The following is a 19,663-nucleotide window of genomic DNA, read 5'->3' on the forward strand; positions in this document are numbered from 1 at the left end:
TATATATATATATATATTGTATTGATACTGAATCGATCAACAAGAATAGAACTTGGTGATTAACCAAAACAACATAATTAGAAAATAATGATAATAGCGGTAAAAATGTACTCGTGTGTTTGTTGAAATTGCGCTGCGTCAGCACAACTTAGTAGAAAATCCCAGCGTGGCAATGCACTATCAATCGTTAATATCTTGAAATCATTTTACACGTGATAGATATAGCAATCTATAAGTTTTTTTTCTCTCATTACTTTTGCGGTTAAAGTCGCAAGCGGCAAATAAAAATTTTCTGTTTTTCAATTTCTCTATCTAAGTGACACGTGACAATGGTGCAAATGGTGCACACTTAGAAGAGTTTAACACAATTTAAACATGTTTATATATCTATATATTTTTTACACTTATGCTTATGTATATGCACGTGCATCAAGAAAAAATCTTGAGGCAGTTCCTTGAATCATTATTCTGAAAAATTATTATATTTTTCGATAATCTCATGAACAGATTAACTAATATATGGTAACAAACTATGAATTTTTGAGAAAGTCAAATTTGGACAGAAATATTTCAATTTACAAATACAGAGATAAACAATTATGCAAATACTTTTGATCCTCGACTCGATGAGATTGAGGAGACTCGATAATATTTTGGCCCCTCTTTTACGTTATGATTGGCGGTAGTCGAACTAATCTATGTACAGTGTTATCGATATTGATAACGTTGCCGCAGTTCCTATCAGGTAGCCATATTTTTGATGCAATATATAGGTGATCGATATATCTTCACATAGTTCTCTGTAGAACGGCTATCACGAGTTGAACTGTAAGAATATAATCTCGGTTTCTGTTTTCTACAATATTTTTTTATTAAATTCCACATTCAAGTTTTCCAACAAGTATTCGTCAAATATCTAACTCGGCGATGTTAGAGATAAAGTGAAAGCCTTAAAGCTTTATTTTCAAAAACAGTTTTTCCAACTTCCACAAGTGGTGAACGTATCAATATTTGTTTGTTGTGTCGGTAAAATTAATTTTTCGAGAAATTTAGAGAAATATGTAAGCTCGTAACGCCATACTATGCAGAGGACGCTGTAAAATTTTCTATCTTACTTCTAATTTAAATCCGTCGGGAAACAAGACTCGTGTCGCGACAAAATTTTTACAGAAGGATATGCGATGACACTTCAAGATGAAATACGTGCAGAATTTTCAAGAAATGCAACTGTGAAACGAGGATCTATCGAGCCCAAAAAAACATTTATGCATTAAAGCGATACGAAGTCGTGAAGGAATTTCTTTTCTTCCTCGAATCTTCCTGAATCAACCATCAACATTGGTACGTCTTTGAGTTTTACCGAAAAAGCCGTGGGATATCTTTCAACTTTTCGTGCCAGAAACGACATTCGTTAATCGAAACAGTGAGAAAAACACGAGAAAATGGCAGCAGGATATGACGATTGTTATGACGCTTCTTGGCATCTAATACCACCCGATTACGTCAGCAACGAAGAAGATTACAGGTAAAGAGTTAACAGTTAAAAAGCGATAGCTTACAAATATAATTTTTTATGTCAAAAATAATAATTACGATATGTTTAGCTGATTTGTATCTTTTGCCGTTATATTCAATGAAACTCGAAACTTTAAACTATATCTTTTATAATTACTTATTATTTTGAGGTTAATTTCTAAATCGTTACCTAATATTATTTCAAACTGAAAGTCAAATAAAATAAAAGCGAACAATCACTCTATATAGACTAAACATATGTTTGACATAGAAATGGAATATTATTTTCATTGCTAATTACGTGCCGTTATTTACAATGGATTTGAAGCGTAAAATAAAACAACTTATAACAGCTTTAAATTTAATGTTATTTGTCCATAATTCATAAATAACTTGTACTTTATTGTAAAATTATTAAGAAGGAGAATCTATGATGATAAACTGGCACGCGGCAACACACACTTAATACATTTCCTTATATAAAAAGCGTTGTTAATCTCGAAATGCTAAAAGGATTATCCGATCCCCAAGCGTTCGCGCGAACAATTAACATCTGATTAAGCCGATAATACCGGAAACCGGAAGCGAACGTTTAAGAGTAGTCACGCATATCGGTTTGGTGGCGGATCCTTCGGCGTAGAGTGGTACGCCTTGTTACACACCGGGACACACACGAGAAGCGAAAGGTCCGTGCGGTGTACCGACACCTGTTGGTTTCCATCATAAATTTCGGATTAATCATATTCCACGATATACGATTCCTGCTACTTCCCCCTACTCATTCGTTGCACCTGCGAGATCGCGAAGTCGTCGAATCAGAACCATCACCGAATGGTCAACTATTTAATTTAACATACTGCTATCTAATTCTTATTTCTGTACACGGCATATCTCTGCAAACATTTCAGTTTTTCAGTTTTACGTCTTAGTTTGTGAGAGTCCTGTTTGACAAGAAATGGAGAACATTATTTTTTACTGTGTAAGATATGCCAAAGTGATATAAGTTAACGGGTAAACAACGAATTTCTTATTTTTTTTTAGAATTTTCAGGACTTCCTAAATTAAAATTAAAATCAATTTAGCTTCTGGATCTTTAACATCTTTAACATCTACATGTCGAAATTCTTGAGATGCGGATTTGTTCTTCAATTTTCTATATATATATACATATATATATATATATATATATATATATATATATATATATACATATTATCTTCATTGCAATCTGCTTCACAAAGCACTTCTTGCATGGAAGCTTTTCCATGTATGAAGAGAGCAATGAGAATTCATTGTGCTACTTAGAATATCATTTTAGATGATATATATATTAAACAATTCTTAAACGACATCAATGATTAGTAGCCTTTAACGAGTCGTACCAAGTCTAGTCGCGAGGATAGTTCGAACGAGAAGCCCATTTTATGAAAAAGGGACCTTTTTCTTAATGGAGCTCTTGAGCAAGTATTAATTCTACGTTTTTAAAGAAGTATCCTTTTGGGACTCACCCGTCCGACCCGAACCAAAGTGCGTACTACGTTCATTCATGCTTCCACAAGGAATGCCCGTCACTCTCTTTGTTGACTTTATGAATGAATATAAGATTCTCCGAAAATCTACGGTATTCCTTTCCCAGTCACTTTCAACGATAGAGATATTTTAAGCAATAATATGAAAAACTACAGTGTTTTATTGACTGCATAAAAGGAGCTTAGATCTCAATTAAAATATTTAAAATGTTTTTTTTATACTTAACATTCTTAATATGTCACGTGAAAAATTGCATAATTTAATATATATAAAAATCATTAATAATTAAAGTAAAATGTATTTGCTACTATCCGTTGCTCGTTAAATATCAAGAAGTATAAAATATCTAAATGTTAAAAAATAATTAAATTTTTAATAATTATTTTTAAAGATAATAATTTTTATATGATTTTCCTTATATTCAAGTACAATCATAAATCTATTTCACAAATTAGTAGCTTTCAAGGATTTTTGAGAAGTTATTGTTTCATGGTTATTATAATATAGTGTGTATATGTATCGCCGTAATCTTCTAACAATAAGTTAAAATACCATTGGTCGTTTTACACTTATTTTAAGAAGCGTTTGAAAGACTCGGAAGAAGGAAAAACATTTTTTCATTCAGTTTTCTTTTAATATGCAAGGTTATACATAAAAATTTACGATCCTCTCCAACAGTCACTTAAGTACTTGGCACCCTACTTGGTCCTACAGACAAAAAGAAAAAGAAGCAGTGATCGTTTCGATAGGCCGAGGTTAAACGGTGCTCGAATACTAATGCTAAGTTTAAGGTTTGACCACACATATTTCGAGAAATCATCTGTATTTGTGAATGTGACATTATACCTCGGGAACATTATTCTGGGATTGTAAGGTCACTTGGAGATTTAGAAGAAATTTTTCTTGGTCACGTATCGGCATTAAATATAAGAATCGACTTGATTTTCAGGTGTTTTTTTTTTATCGCTATTCAGTAGGTATATTGTGATGTAAATGGTGAGATATTTAGTAAAGATGAATAGCCTGACACGTTTCTGGATACAAATTCCAGAAATGAACAGATCTGAAATTTGAAGTGGCCACTTGGCCTACAAGCGTTATCGCAAAACTCAACTTTGACTTTACCAAAGTTTTCTTTGCAAAATCAAGAGAATTTGGCAAAAAGAATCATACTTTTTAATAATTAAAAAGATATTTGTCATTCATCAATCATTTTCAGTCAGACACTTTAGTAAGAAAATATCAAAATTTTATTTAATTATAAAATTATAAAATTAGAATAAAAATTATATTCCAGAGATTTCTTCAAAGTATCTATAAATCTATTAATAAATTTTATTATAAATTTTACGCATCCCTCAGACCACAAATCTATGACGTGACCCTAAAAAATTTTATAAAATGAACTTAATTGGAATTTATTGTTTATTAATTCAAATGTTTATAATGTATTGTAGGTTTATAATGTTGACCGTTATAATATTTAACATAAAAAGATTAAAGAGGTAGGCGGAGTGTCGAGTTAATTCGTTATTTCTTTCATAGCCATCTAATCCGATCATTTTCCATTATCGTTCCATATTTACTTTTCAGACTTTCATGACATTTCCGTTTCGGAATACCATTTTTGTGATTTTTAAAAGAATATAAGCTAGTGAAAATAGCAGTTGACCACTTCGAACAGGTATAAAAGAAGAGAGGAAATGCGAAAGAACGAATAGAAAAGAAGATCTTCGCTTGACCATCTGGTCGATTAGAAGCGCCGTTGGTGGCAATAAAATTCTATGTATTACAACAATAACCAATACTGTGTTGTATTCTATCAAGGATTCATTTTTCACAAGTACTAAAATATAAATTTATTAATACAATATTAGTGATGATAGTATAAAAGTAAGAGACCAGAAATTGAAGTATCATAAAATCAATATCAATCAATTTGTTCAACAAAAATTTCGATTATACCAAGATTTTCTTCAGTAAAATGGATGTTAAAAGTTTGCTTAGAATGTAAAGGAAAAGATTTATTTCTTGGATTTAAATCTCATTGTCAATAATATTACAGTGCTTATCACGTCTAAAATTGATTTTGTCGTGAATAATTTTTACAACGATTACAAATATCACCTCGATCCTCCTTTTTGGCTAAAATATAATTTATATTCTCTTTTGCATTAAACAAAATTATATTGCAAACAAAAAAGTAAGTAACAAAATATTGATATTTCCGTGTTTAAATGTCGAATTAAATCTCCATTCTTTATGCTCGCGTTTGCATTCAAAAAACATTATTAAACTAGAAAACTCGGGACGATCGAGCTCCACTCGATCATATTGGAGGGTTGCAATAATTCTCAGGCACGATTGCATCGGTGAAGCAACTATTGTAGATGATGGGGAACGGGAGAGAGAGCAGTAAAACAATGAGACGCAGACAAATTGGGTTGCGTGCTCGAAACAAGTTGGCACAGCTATCGCCAAACAGTCGTGGGAGCCCGACAAATGTTGCTCGATTGCCCGGAGAGCTCGAGACTTCTCCATTTTTTCCCGCCAATGCTCGGAACTTCCGGGACAAGGAGCGGGTTGAGGGGAGAAGAGGAATTCAAGAAAAACGAGGGACGTCTCGCGGGTCTCTTTCTCGTGTTGAACACGATTCTAACCGAGTTAGACGATGCAACGTGTACAATGAATCAATGCATATATTGTTTCAGTTCTTAAACTGCTGTGCCGAACGTTTATAAATATGACTAGGAATCTTGTAACGCAACATTTTTCTTATAACATTACAATGTTATAACACATTGATTACATAGTAAATTATTTACAGTTGTGGAAACTTTGTTTTCTTGTTAAAAAATTAATCACTTATGAATCGCTACATCTTCGATTCAAATTACTCATTTCAAGAACTTAGAACTTTCATTTATAAAAAAAAATTTATAAAATTCATAAAATAATCATCATCATACTATTACTTCAATCTTTGCAAATTTGTATCATTCATTACCATTACTGTTGTCATAAATAATCATGCGTTCGTAATATAAAATTGTCGCATCAAGAACTCAGGTATAAAATAACTGAATGTCAGTACCTTGACCACTAGAAAATACAAGTGTTTCCTTTTCCGGTAGCCGCTAGCATTTATTTCCAGAGATAAATTTGGGGAGTCAAGACGCGACCATGAGAAAACCAGGAAAGTCGAATCTATCCTCTTCCGTACTTTTTGACTTTCTGTGTGGTGAAGCCGCGCGATTGTACGGGGACCAGTTTGAATACACCGGAAACTTGCCCCATCGTCCCTTTACCTGTTTCTCGTTTCTGAATCGCGCTTTTCGAAACTCCATTTTCCATCGTGCTACCGTCGGTACGCGTGCATTTATTGTGAGTGTCTGCATTCAGGTGTGCAGCTCTCTCTCTCTCTCTCTCTCTCTCTCTCTCTCTCTCTCTCTCTCTCTCTCTCTCTCCCCCCTCTCTCTCTTTCTTGCGATAGATACAACCTGCGACTGCATTCATCGAATTCAATGAATCATCAATTTCGGAGCATCGGCCGATCGTGATCAAAAGTGTGATCTCTCTCTCCCTTAAAACGGAGCACTCAGATATTTCTTAAGATTTAAGCTACGAGATAGTTTAAGATACGAGAAGTATTTGGAATAAATTAGAGATGTCAAAAAATATACGAACCCGACTGTGAAAAATTTTTGCAGATGGTGGTCTTGCTTCCATCTTGTCTAATGTATCATTTTAACGTTATAAAAAAAATACACGCACTATATTGCGCAAAAAAATTCTACAGAATATTTTATGACGCAACAATATCTTGGCATTTTCAGTAATCAATAACGCTGTACGATTCTGACGTGCAATATGGTTCGGTATTACCGATAATATTTTATCTGCGATCGAAACGTCGCGAAAAAAGGTCACGAAGCAAATTTGATTCGATCAAATCGCATCGGAGAGCCGCGAAATTATTTTTATGCGTAATTCTGAGGATGACGATACGTGCTGCGTCGAATGATAATCACGAAACGAACGGACTTTATCTATCGTTACGTCGTAACAAATGCGTGTCCACGAATAATAAATGAGTGGGTGGATATAAAAAAGAAATCAGGTCAGCCTTGTCGTTGCGCACCGACATATTCTTTTTTTTTCTCGCGCGCGCGAACGTCACGATTATCGAAGAAAAAAAGAGGATCGATCGTCACGGAATGCGGGCGTAATAAATGTCTCACTATAAAATTAGCCGTCACACTCTGCGCCTGAGTTATGTTGAGTTTATTTAACTGTCGAGACAATCTGACTTCTTACTTTATCCAATTATTTCTTCGATTACAGCCTTAGATTGATATCTTCTATTTGATTTTGTCTTTCGTTGGAAATTCCTATTTCAATGAGTAATGTCTAAAAAGAATCACAAATGTGTTAAAGATAAAAGAATCAAATATACTGCGTGATTATGTTAATAATAATTAATAATTACAAGTTATAAGAAAGATAATCACCTAGGGAAAATTCGTCTTTTCATACTGTTGTAGAAAATTTAAGACACTTTATTTAATATTATGCGTGGCATTATTAATTTAATAAACGTAAATACCTCGAATTTCCTGAAATTTTAGGTATATGCCCACTCTCAATTTTTTGCCCCTTCAATTATACTCGAATTTACACCCTTCGGCTTCTCGCTCGAGCAAACAAGTTTCTAAAAGAGGACAATCGAACTGATTGATCATACGTATCTCGTTCGCGAGATTTGTGTAACACTCGCCGTCGCGACCACGCTTGTAACCCAGTTTTGCGTATCAATAGAAAGCGATCTGAGTGCCACGAGAAACGAGGAAGAAAGGGAGCAAGTAGGACGAGGGTGCAGAGGGAGGGGGTGCGAGTGAAAAATCGAAATGACACAGTAAAAGCACCGCTAATGCTCTTTCACATTAACACTCGACGTAAAGTATGCTCTCGGTGTAAAAAGCCCCTGATCGATGAAGCCCGGCGATTGGCCCGCTCGCCGAGCTGGATTGAAATCAACCCCCGGGCAGTCGGGCGAGGGTTTCCCGACACGCGACTACCCTATTGGTCGACCGACGGCACCACCCCTCGGCAACTTGCCCCGGTAACATTACCAGTCACACAGAGTTCCCCGAACGAGGGATACCCTTCGTAAGATCGCTCAAAGTGGCAAGATTTTGCTAGATTGCAAATGCTAACAAAGTGTGAAACTTGCTTTTACATATATAAAAATTTAAGTAAACGCAATAATTGTAAGCAAAGATATGATAAATCATGTTAGTAAGTGTCTCGCTAAAACTATATCTTGAGTTATACTTAAGAAAAAAAATTGCACAAACTTCAAACTAAAATTTATCTTAATAAAGAATTCTGAGTTTTTAATATCTTAAATATTTTATAATCAAAACAGTTCTTAAAAAAATTTGCAAATATTTCTCATTTTACTTACAATTATCGAAAACAAATTATTTTACAGATTTAAAAATTATCGAATTTTAATAAAGAATTTGGAACTTAAAGAAAATGAAACGATTGAATTTTTATTAGAACTATCATCAACATCAACAAGTTTATTTTTTAAATAAGTGAAATTTCTGAAAAAATGATAACAACGAAAAAGGAAGCAACAACGTTTTTCTATTCCGAGCTACTCCTGCGGGAAACCTTCCCTAAGTTACCACCAGGTGTCAATGGCAGGGTGGGATACGCGACGAAAAGCTAGCTGGGGGGATGAACGAGAAATCCCCGCCTCCACGTAGAACCCGCCCTGCGCTTTGAGGGTGCTTGACAAGCGAAACTGCTCGAGGTAGGGAACACTAGCCGTCAAGTGTTCGTCGAGGACACTCAAAAAGTACAAGGAGAGTCCTTCAGCGGCTCCGAAAAGGAATCGGCCGAGCCTGCTTTTCGAGCCACTTGGACAGAGTCATAACTTTCGTGCAACCCGTCGTTAGTTACTTGTGATAGTGACGAACTGCGAATTGCGAGTTTCTCAAGAAAACGATATAAGCATTGGTGATTGGATTAATCAAACTAATTATTCATGTGCAAAAACTTTTGTTATGCATATCCAAACTCATATGATATAAAAAGCCAAAGTTGTTTACGATCAAATAAAAAATTTTAACAGTGTTGTGTGACCAAATTGGAAGAAAATGTAGACAAAAGGAAAATCAAGAATATCATGGGCAGTGGCAATCGCAGAGAGTTTAAAGAAATATTTTTAAAGAAGTTACTTAAACAAAATATTGATACAAATAAAGAAATATACATCATTAATATTACTAAAAAATAAATTAAAATAACAAATAAATTAAAAATTCATGTGCCTAGTGCAAAGCAAAAAAGACGAAAATTTCATCAATTTTCATCCGTATCATGCAAAACAAGAGAAGACAAAATAAGAAAATAAATAAATAAAAGACAGAAAAGAAAAAAATCCCTAAATTAATGTGAGAAGATATTTTAATTTTCATTTTAATATTATTAAATTAATCAAAAAGGAAAGAAAATAAAAATTACAGACAAAAATCGGATCTGTGATGAATTAAGAGAGAGACTTAAACCTGAAGATGTGCCGTTATTAAAGGGTGTAATATGTACTGACACTTATAATAATAATTCGAAATCTTTAAAATCTTCTCAAAATGGCTGACAAAAGTAAGATTTTGCCTTGGCCATTACTACCATATCCAGCTAGTTTTCTGAATCACGTCTGGTACAGTCAACTTGCATTAAATTCGAGGTAAATAAAACAAATAAAAAAATTCTTATATTTAATCTTTTCTTTTCAGATTTCTCTCTGTTATTATTCGTCTTAAGAAGATTAACATTTAATGTTTCGTATCAAAAATATTATATTATTAGAAATAATAATTTTAATTTCTCTAATATATTCTTAAGCGCCTAAAGTTATTAATTTTAATTATATATGTAATAAACGGTCACGTATGATAAGTAAACCAAAACATTCACTTTTTATAATATTTTTTTATATATATTATAATATTAGATATTTATAATATTTATAATATTTATAATATTTTACACGATCAATCGATTAATAGCCCTCGAATTATTACACATAACTTCATTAACAATAAGATATATCGCGCGTAATCGTGCGATATCGCCAAGTAGTTCGGTCGGTTATCGATATCCTTAATGCTTACTGAAACACGCATCACTTATCGATTGAACCTTACACGCGACAAAAAATCGCCACTAAATACTTTATGTTTACATGACAAAACATGTTTTAAGCTATCGGCAAACTTAAAATGTTAACAAATATTGTATATTTATGTATAATGATATTGTATATTTTTATACATTTATGTGATATAAAGAAACTCAGAATTATATATTTTTGGGCGTATAAATAGATTTTACTGTAAAAGAATAATAAAAATTAAGTTCACAATCAAAGTGATGTAACAGTTTCATAATTACAAGAGATTGAAATCGCGGGCGATTTCAATGCTGGTACTTCCGAATAATTATCGGTTTTTTTGTATTTTTGTATGAAGTTCGATTAATGTCGAGTTTCTCTTTTGATTTTTTTAACCCGATTTTTATATAACTACCTCAGTATTACATGTACATCTGATAAAATAAATAACTTGAATTTATACGAATAACTGCACAAAATTCTGTTAAATAAAAATCACATCAATAATCAATATTCATTACGTTTGTAATGAAAAACGAGATATAATGTAATAAAAAATTAACTTAAATAATAATTATTCCAAAGCATCGTAAATTTTTTGTATTCACGACAGTTTTTACATGCCTGTCTATAAGAAATACATTCGGAAAAAATTTATCCGGAAACTTTGATGCCGGGTATATTTGGGATAGCCGGACGTGACCGAGATAATAGTTTGTGAGGCTTAGTAAACGGACCCAAAAATTCGCCTTTATACACAGGTTCGCAGACAGGTTGCGAGTGTCAAACACGCACAGGTATTGTAACCTTAAAGAAATTTCTTTAATCGGGCTTTAAAGGAACCGGTGGCTTTTTGAGCCGTCGTCACACACCTTTCAAGACCAGTCGTGATCAGGAAAATTAAATCTTAACGTCAAGAAGTGACCTTTGTGTTCGACTTCTCAACTCGCAAAATCTCTTTGCAAACTGTAGCTAATTTTAGTTTTTATCTAAAATATCGGCGAATGTACGATATGTACTTTTATTAAAAAGGAAAAAAAAGAGATATTTAAGATAATAATTGATTGCCAATGAACGTTATAATAAGTTGTTAGTAACGGAGGTATAACGATTTCATAATTATTGTATACGTCATCATTCCGAAAGTTTAACAAAAATAGCAATATGGCGATAATAAGCGGCGATAATAAGTGGTGATAATGATGATAATGACGATAAATATGCCACAAAGTTATATGTTATATAGACAAGTTTTAACATTGCATTAATAAATTTTCTTTTATATTTGTGTAAGATCATTATAATATTTATATAATTTTTTATTAAACATTTTGTTACAGGATATTGGAAAGCATGAAAATGCCAACTAGACCTTCTGGTTTTGCTATTAGCGACATTTTGGAGTTAAACGATACCAAACCGTCGCAGGAAGAAACAGACATGCAAGGTAATATTAAAATTATCATGTTTAAATAAATATTATTAAAAAAAAAATCGATCTAATATTATTAATCACTTTATTACTTTGGAAATAACGAAATTTATAAAATATAGTTTTGTTATTTTAATCAATTCTTATTCTTGTGATTCAATTCGATTACTATCTGCCTTAATTTCATTTGAATATCAGGAAAATTGCAAAGCTTTCAAAATTTCTTTGTTAAATATTTCATAAATATTTAAAAAAAAAGTGAATTTAATATAATTTACTTTAAATTTATGATAATTTTGTGTTCTAGGTGCCACGACGGTTTTACCAACGGCCACCGATATGCCGTCGGCTTACCAGCAAATTTTAGAACAGACAACCGCCATGCTGCAACCAGCTATGCATGCCAATCTGAACAGGGGTACGCTACCACCGCCTCCACCTGGATTATTAGGATGGCCAACTGGACCAGCACTACCGACGGCGTTGCCTCAACCCTTAGAGGAAGTAAATGGTACAATTATTCTTTATTTAATGATTTAGAAATCGGGGACGCACGCGGCAGTATGATAATTATTATAATAATCCCATTATGCTATTGAAAAAGCGCATTTAATGCCATTAATTGTTTTAAAAAAAAATTACAATTAACTTCTCAAAGAAAGTGAACTAAATCACTCTTTGGCTGCATTATCATTTGCACCCTAAGAAATTAAACCCATCCGACGTTGCAATTTCTATCGTTTGAGGTGCAAGTTCGCTCTCTTTCTTTCTTCGTTAGACGCACACGCGCTTTGCGGGCGGACGAGGAAAAGGGGCGCGAGATGGAAACCCTTATTTATTTAGCACCCTACAATTGGTCCGCGAGGGTTAAGCAGGATCTAATGGTTCTGTAAAAGGTCCTCGTGGGCACCGCACAACGATTGGTCCGCGATGAAGGACAGATGTTGAATCGGGGACAGATGCGAGAGAGGGGCCCCGTGTCCCCGGCCTTCCGATGAATCGGTATCGTCACGCCCAAAAAATTCGTCGGCGACCTATCCCGCTCTCTCACGTTCTCATCTCCTTTATCTTTTTTAGCGGTCACGATTTGCACGAGCGAAAAATCCGGCGACGTGTCGAACGCCGTTAAGAAACGCATCGCGCACGAATAATTGCGGTCTTGTAGCAGGTAAAGAGGGGAGAAGCACGATTGAGTGGCTCTCTTTTATATCGGACGTTTACATTGTTCAGTGGATAACGCATTACGGAATTCTCGAAGATGACTTGCAAATGTGTAGACAAAATACTAGAGTAATATACTATTTTCGAAATTGAAGAATAGATTAAATAAAGTAAAATTGTCATAATCTGATGCTTATTAAATTTCTCAATATACGAGTTTAAGTCAAAATAATGCAACTATTCATATATTTTAGATTTGTTTAAAGATAATATACTCAAGAAAGATTTATTTCCTTTCTGACGAATAATTTGCAATTTAAATTAGTGAGATCATCCCTTCCTTCGCCGCCATCGCGTAGCTTTCTTCGGAGACATTAGTCGACGGCGAGTGTCTAATTGAAATCACAGTGCGACTGCAAGCACGATCTAATCTCCCATGAAAATGATATGGTTGATCCCATGGGGTCCAGCAGGGGTATCAAATAGGCTTTATATTGGTTCACACCCTCCCCAAGCGGGTTTCAGGGGTCGCTCACAAAAGCATATTGTACTATGGCGAAAGCCAGTATCACGACGTTGTACACGAAATTAGCCGGTATCTCGGTCGTAACATTTACTCACACTTTGCTAAATGAAGTTATTGTATGTGTATATATATATATATATATATATATATATATATATATTTATTTATTTATTTATTTATTTCTCAGTATAATTATAGTGACATTTGCTTCATCATCATTCATATTCATATTTTATGTATTGTTTAAATTCAGTCCTTTATTACGTCGCATTAAACTGCGAATTATATTGTAATAACCAGTGTAGTCGACCGTTTTTCTATTCTCAAAATTAATTGAAAAATAAATTTTCTCGTTATTTAGGGTCGTAGGAAAAGATATAAATATTAGAATACAAGATATATTATGATAGAAGCTTATTTAAAATAAAAGCTGAATTCATTCTATATGAAGTTTAATTCGGTATATTACAAGAGTTAATTGTCTAACGTGTGATTAGAAGAACTATTAAAAAAAATCGATTCAGACTAACATCTGCCGGTAATCAACGCTAAGAGCAATCGACGGCGTTGGCCGTCGTAGCGAATCGAGATGCAGCTGCAGTTCCTCAATCAAGTAATTGAGTCGGTCGATTACTAAACGTTGTACTTGCATCATCATTTAACTTATTTATTTTAATAATAGCTTAATAATGACAGCTTAATTACATTAACATCTACATAATAATGTGTAGAAAAATAGCAACAGGACCGATATCATTAATGATAAAAAAAAAAACAAACACTCCAATAAGAAGGGAGGATGTAGGTCACAACGGGGCCCGACCATGAACCAGTCGTAAAAATAATTATTATTTTTAAAAAATATCATCTCAGCCAGGAATCAAATCTCGATTTCCTGCTTACCGGGCAGGCATCTTATCCTTTTGATCACAGATGCATGTGATGATATTTATCGCAATAATGTGTTTAGAATAACATGTTAAATAATCCAATGTCATACACATATATACATATATTACAATATACATATATAGTATTCTCGAATCCCCACGTCCAAAACAATGTTGACCTCTCACTTGATGGATGCAAGTCGGACTGCAGTGGTGACACGCCACTGACAAATATACGAGTATTCCTCCTGATGCGCGGCAGAAGAGATTGCATGAAGCATGGCTCGAGCCCCCGAATAAAATTGCTACTAATTAAAACCGAAAGTATTGGATCCATAGTTCCACGTAAAACCTTAACTATTGTATTTTATAAGATTTGTCGGGCCTAGACTTACCTCTCTCGTTTTACGTATATACTTTACTGTGATGCGCGCATAGATTGTACACAGGCATATGGGATATCTACAATTTCATGCCGAATCCGAACGGCTTGATTGAGAGAGGTTTCCGTGGCAAAGAGATAGAGCCAAGACACATACTTTTGCATAAGACATAATGCATAAGAGAATCAACCAATCAGAGTCTTTTATTTTCATTATAGGTGTAAAAATGGAAAATTATGATTGCTTCATTTTCTTATGTATTATGCAGAAGTGTGTGTTCCTGGCCATATTTTTGACAATTTGCCAGACCGCCGAAGAGAAGACACGAGATGACACGTATGAAAAACATTCTTGATTCTGCCGGGAATCGAATCCGGGACATCTAGCATAATAGACCAGGATGCTGCCTACCATGCCACGCTCTTTCTCGGTTAATATTTTTACGTTTAAAATATAATTTGGCTATTAAATAATATTTAATTTTTTTCTTCTTTTTCTTTTTCAGTTCTTCAACAACCAGACTCGACGAGTCCGGCCATCTCAGACATGTCGTTCCCGTCGCAGCAGGAGAACAGTCACGAGTCGAAGGACGAGGAGTCGCAGGACTTCGAGGACGAGCAGCAAACCGGCAACGAAACGCAGCCTCACGAGACCGAGCATAAGAAACGTAAGCGACGTGTGCTGTTTTCCAAGGCGCAAACCTACGAGCTGGAGCGACGTTTCCGCCAACAACGTTATCTGAGCGCGCCCGAACGAGAGCATTTGGCATCCCTCATTCGTCTCACACCGACCCAGGTGAAAATCTGGTTTCAGAATCACAGGTACAAGACGAAGAGAGCGGCGAGCGAGCGCGTCGAAACCGGTGGCAGCGGCTGCTCGCCCAGAAGAGTCGCCGTGCCGGTGCTGGTGAGAGACGGAAAACCTTGCCAATCCAAGCTGATAGAACCTACCGCGTATCCTGGAAGCGGTCAGGTTCCTATGGCGCCGTACATGCAAAAATATTGGTGGTAGAACAACTGGCTGAGAGTTGACTGAAGAGACAATTTGGAATAATCTGTGATGGTCCGTGCTGCTCGGTAATCATTGCGCGAATCGATGAAAATTCCTAACAAAGATATTGCCGTGACAAAAGTCGTGACAGAAGATACAGAAGGAATAGACAAATAAAAAATTCAAGATAGAAGGCGTGGATAATTCTATGGAAGTGATGTCAAAGTATGTAAAAACGTTCGAAGATTCGTAATGATAGTGGTGATGATTATGAGTTCCGTGTCCCCAATGATATCATCAGTATCGTTGATAATATTTTAATAGAAGGATAATACGAAGTGGAAGAATTAAGAGAATTAAGTCAGCAGAGAAATAAGGGTTGGATTGCTGAACAAGCAATGATTGATGAGACAAACTTGGAATATTGATTCTCGCGTGATTCGACTTCTAGTGCATATCTAATCGAGCTCTTGTTGCAACGAACAAGATTGCATGAACATATGATGAGGTGGAAACTTAAATCATTTCTGGAATTGGAATGACGATATGTTTAACATCCATCGGGTGTATTTAGGGGGTAATTGTACTTTTCAAAGTAAAAGTGAAGAAAATACAACATTTTACAAAACATTGAAAGAATTTAACATATGCGTCCAACGAGTCCAATTGAATTAAAAACGGTCAGTATCTTAAAAAAGATCTCGTCAAAGTTGAGTAAAATTGAGTATCGGCATCTTTCAGATATGAATTTTTTTTAATTGTTTATCAATCAATATATCAATTATTATCTAATATTTTTCAATCCTTTCGTGATATTAAACGAAATTATATAATGTTTCAGCAATTGAGAGTGAGGATATCTCGCACGACAAGAAAATTATAAAATAATTTGATATCTATGTACGAAGGATATTCTTGAAAAATATTAGTCATTTATATAAAATATATAGTTTACGTGTACGACGTATACATGATTATTTGCTTAAAATATGAAATAATATTGATACTGATAATTTGAAAATTGACAACATTTTTTTGACACATTACAGGCAGGATTCAGTTGTAACGTAAAATAGTTTAACAAACTTATAAGTAATTAAAAAACGCGAATTATTCACTCATAATGTTAATTTCTTCAATTAAAAGTAATTAAAATTCAAGATTGCGGTTTGGAATTTTTACAATAAGTGTTAATATTTATGAAGGAATTAAAAACAGTATGATTATTGTCAGAAACCAAAGATCGCTTTCATGTTTGATGAACTAGTTTGACGTAAATAGGTAAATAATTATAGATGTAAGAAAACTCATAGGAAAATTTCATTAGACTTCGGTGTCGCGTTCTTATGAACTAAGATATTTGTACAGATTGTTACACATGATTCATGTAGATTACAATGATTCATGTAGATTTCAAATTAGTTCTTAGAGCGTGTATTACACAAAAGAATATCTTGTAAGTGCAAGGAATTTCAATTTAATTCTAAAATGCACAATGTCGTGTAACTTAATATTGCATAATTAAGCATTCACGCGCATTTAATGACTCTTTCCGAATGATGGAACATAAAAATGGATTACTGCCACAACGGATCGAGGTTAAAATTTGTGACTCAATTGTGATTCACTGTAATTAGATCGTTGGAAAATCTGTTTAATGTAGACATTTATTCACAAATCATAACTAATATAAACTCGGCACATTTTTCTTCATGTTCTCAAAGGATTGTCAAACAATATATGGTATTTGATAGATTCTCAAGGTAGAGTTTTACAACATAACTATAAATTTGTGATTTTATATTTGCCGATATTTTTCACGTCTCATGATAGACTTCCATTCATTGAAAAAGAAAATAGAGATCAATTTGAAAATACATTTAATACATTTAACGAGTATAACATTTTTATGATATACAACTGATTTTTATAACATACAACTAAATAGAACCGCTTTTATTTCCACAACTATTCTTGTGAAAATAAATGCTCTGTTGACGATTTCGTTACATATTTGAAGAGTTAATTAAAACAAGACAAATTTGCTACGGAAACAAAATAATGTGTTGATATTAGTACCGATTTTGTAAATTGTTATCTTAAATTTAAAATATTTAAATTTTAAAATAGTGCATCTGTACAATATTGATATATTAATATTTCATGATTATTATAATATAATAATCAGAGAATTGCGATATCCTAACATTAATTGTATCGCAAGAATGTCCCAATGTTTCATCTTTAATCAATTATTCATAAGTTGTATATATGTACATTGTGTATAATATATAGTAAATTAGCATATATATAGTAATATATCAGAAGCATATTTAATAAATCTGGATCTTATGAAATTAAATGTTTCTCCTTATCAATTTTAAAAAATTAATTCATATTTCTTTTCCCTTTTTCCCTCTTCTCTCTCTTATTTTTTATTATACTTTAAATTATATAAAATCATATCATCAAAAAATTTTATATACTAAATTTATATTTATATACTAAATTACTTATATACTAAATATACTAAATCAAGAATAACTTTGTTTGCATTATTTTGTAGATAAAATTAGTATGAAAGAAAATGTAGTCAAAGGTTTAAAAATTTCACTGATATCATAATTTTTTCGTTATTTTTAAAGAACATAACGAAACAATACATTCGAAATAATTCTATTTTTCTCTTTCTCTCTCCTCTTCGAACGTTTCAGAACCGTTTCCCTTTTTTCGAGACACGTCGGAAGTCCACGTAGCTTGAGTGACAAGCTTCCGGTTTCCGTTTCCGAGCAGCCATCTTGTTACCGGTTTAGATTTCCTGAGGGCGCCCCATCGAGTCTCGATGGGGATCACGTTTGACTTCTGCAACCCTCAGAAAAACTTTTCATTATTCGCGTTATGACGCCACATACATACGAGTTGCATAATTCGCTCGATCGACAAAAACTGATAGTGGATTTAAATCGGTACTTTTTATCTTGGGATTTTTTTGTGATTAAAATAATCAGTTTACCACCACGATGTCTTATCAAGTTCCGTAATAAAAGACGATTGATGTATCAACTCTGGGAAATTTTATTTATCAATCGCAAAAAACGATAATGTGCCAAAACAGGGATCATGATTGCTTATATCTGCGTGAATAATCAAATATGATTTATCATCGGAAATTTTTATCTTATGCAATTTACATTATATTTAATTATATATTTACAAGTGTATATATGTTTCATATTTCATGATGTAAGTCTATAACATCAAGAGTTAAAAAACAATTAACAATTATCTATAAATTTAATCAATCATTTCATTTGGAATCAATCTTTTCTTAAACAATTCATAATCATTATCATAATACTCTTTTTCAACTGTTTATAACACGAGGAGTCTTGATATTTCAACTCTCAGCATTTTCGATGTATAAAGTAAATGTCTAAATTTAATCCCAAAGTTATCAAAGAACTTATTATTAACATTAAGGTCACGGGTTACCTTGTATCATATTGCAAGTACATAAATCGTGTATGAAACGTAAATTAGGATGCACTTAGGAATATCTATCGCTGCCCCACTTTTCCTATCGGAGCGGGATACGATACAAAGGGTTCCCTTGATCCCTCCGCGTCCCTTATCTCCCCGTCCTGCATCATAGCGGATGATGTAGCGAGGTAAATGGAGTGGACAGCGGGCAGCATATGCTTTGTGGCGATTTCTCCTGCTGCTGTGTACAAAACGAAACTGTCACCATACGTAGAATATTCGGAGCACGAGCGGCGGTGTGCGCGAAATGTCGGCGGTGCGCCGAACCGGAAGCAGGAGATAACATTCAACCCGCTACCGAGCCCGAGTCCCATGATTTATATGACCAGCCGTAATCTATAGATTTGGACATAGTCCACCGACTTTTACTCTATGTACCTACTGCGGTCGGCAAGAAGCACGTTTTACTGCGTATCGTGCTCGCACGAAATCGAGATTTCACTTAACAATACATTTTTTAGCCAAACTTGATCTCGAATAAATATTTTCTATTCGTTTCACAATTTTCAA

General features: G+C 33.8%; 1 protein-coding gene and 1 long non-coding RNA gene across 4 annotated transcripts; one reads left to right on the forward strand and one right to left on the reverse strand.

The window, feature by feature from the left end:
* The first annotated feature begins 771 nt into the window (after window positions 1-771).
* On the forward strand, window positions 772-17,975 carry LOC105423235 (uncharacterized). Of its 3 annotated transcripts, XM_089072259.1 has the most exons (5): window positions 8,192-8,343; window positions 8,540-9,805; window positions 11,572-11,678; window positions 11,971-12,174; window positions 15,129-17,975. In XM_089072259.1, the coding sequence occupies exons 2-5, from the start codon at window positions 9,708-9,710 to the stop codon at window positions 15,632-15,634; spliced, it is 915 nt and encodes a 304-aa protein (XP_088928385.1). In that variant the 5' UTR covers window positions 8,192-8,343; window positions 8,540-9,707; the 3' UTR covers window positions 15,635-17,975. The 3 variants fall into 3 exon arrangements, with proteins under 3 accessions (XP_011631217.1, XP_088928385.1, XP_011631215.1); XM_011632915.3 differs by lacking the exons at window positions 8,192-8,343; window positions 8,540-9,805 and adding an exon at window positions 772-1,525; XM_011632913.3 differs by having other exon boundaries at window positions 8,192-9,805.
* Window positions 6,469-8,194, reverse strand: LOC148937551 (uncharacterized). The gene is made up of 2 exons (XR_016138253.1): window positions 7,557-8,194; window positions 6,469-7,455 (listed from the first exon to the last, which is right to left on the reverse strand). It is a non-coding gene; the product is annotated as an uncharacterized LOC148937551 (long non-coding RNA).
* Window positions 17,976-19,663: the final 1,688 nt, after the last annotated feature.

The sequence above is a fragment of the Pogonomyrmex barbatus genome, unplaced genomic scaffold (genome assembly GCF_055798465.1).
Source record: "Pogonomyrmex barbatus isolate J1 unplaced genomic scaffold, ASM5579846v1 scaffold13, whole genome shotgun sequence".
In the NCBI taxonomy this organism is placed as follows: domain Eukaryota; kingdom Metazoa; phylum Arthropoda; class Insecta; order Hymenoptera; family Formicidae; genus Pogonomyrmex; species Pogonomyrmex barbatus.

What these genes read in the sequence shown, in the direction of transcription:
- LOC105423235 (XM_011632913.3), top strand. Translation starts at nt 9,708, where the DNA reads ATGGCTGACAAAAGTAAGATTTTGCCTTGGCCATTACTACCATATCCA. An exon ending in CAACTTGCATTAAATTCGAG is followed by an intron (nt 9,806 to 11,571) that starts GTAAATAAAACA and finishes ATTTTGTTACAG; the next exon opens with GATATTGGAAAGCATGAAAA. An exon ending in GGAAGAAACAGACATGCAAG is followed by an intron (nt 11,679 to 11,970) that starts GTAATATTAAAA and finishes TTTGTGTTCTAG; the next exon opens with GTGCCACGACGGTTTTACCA.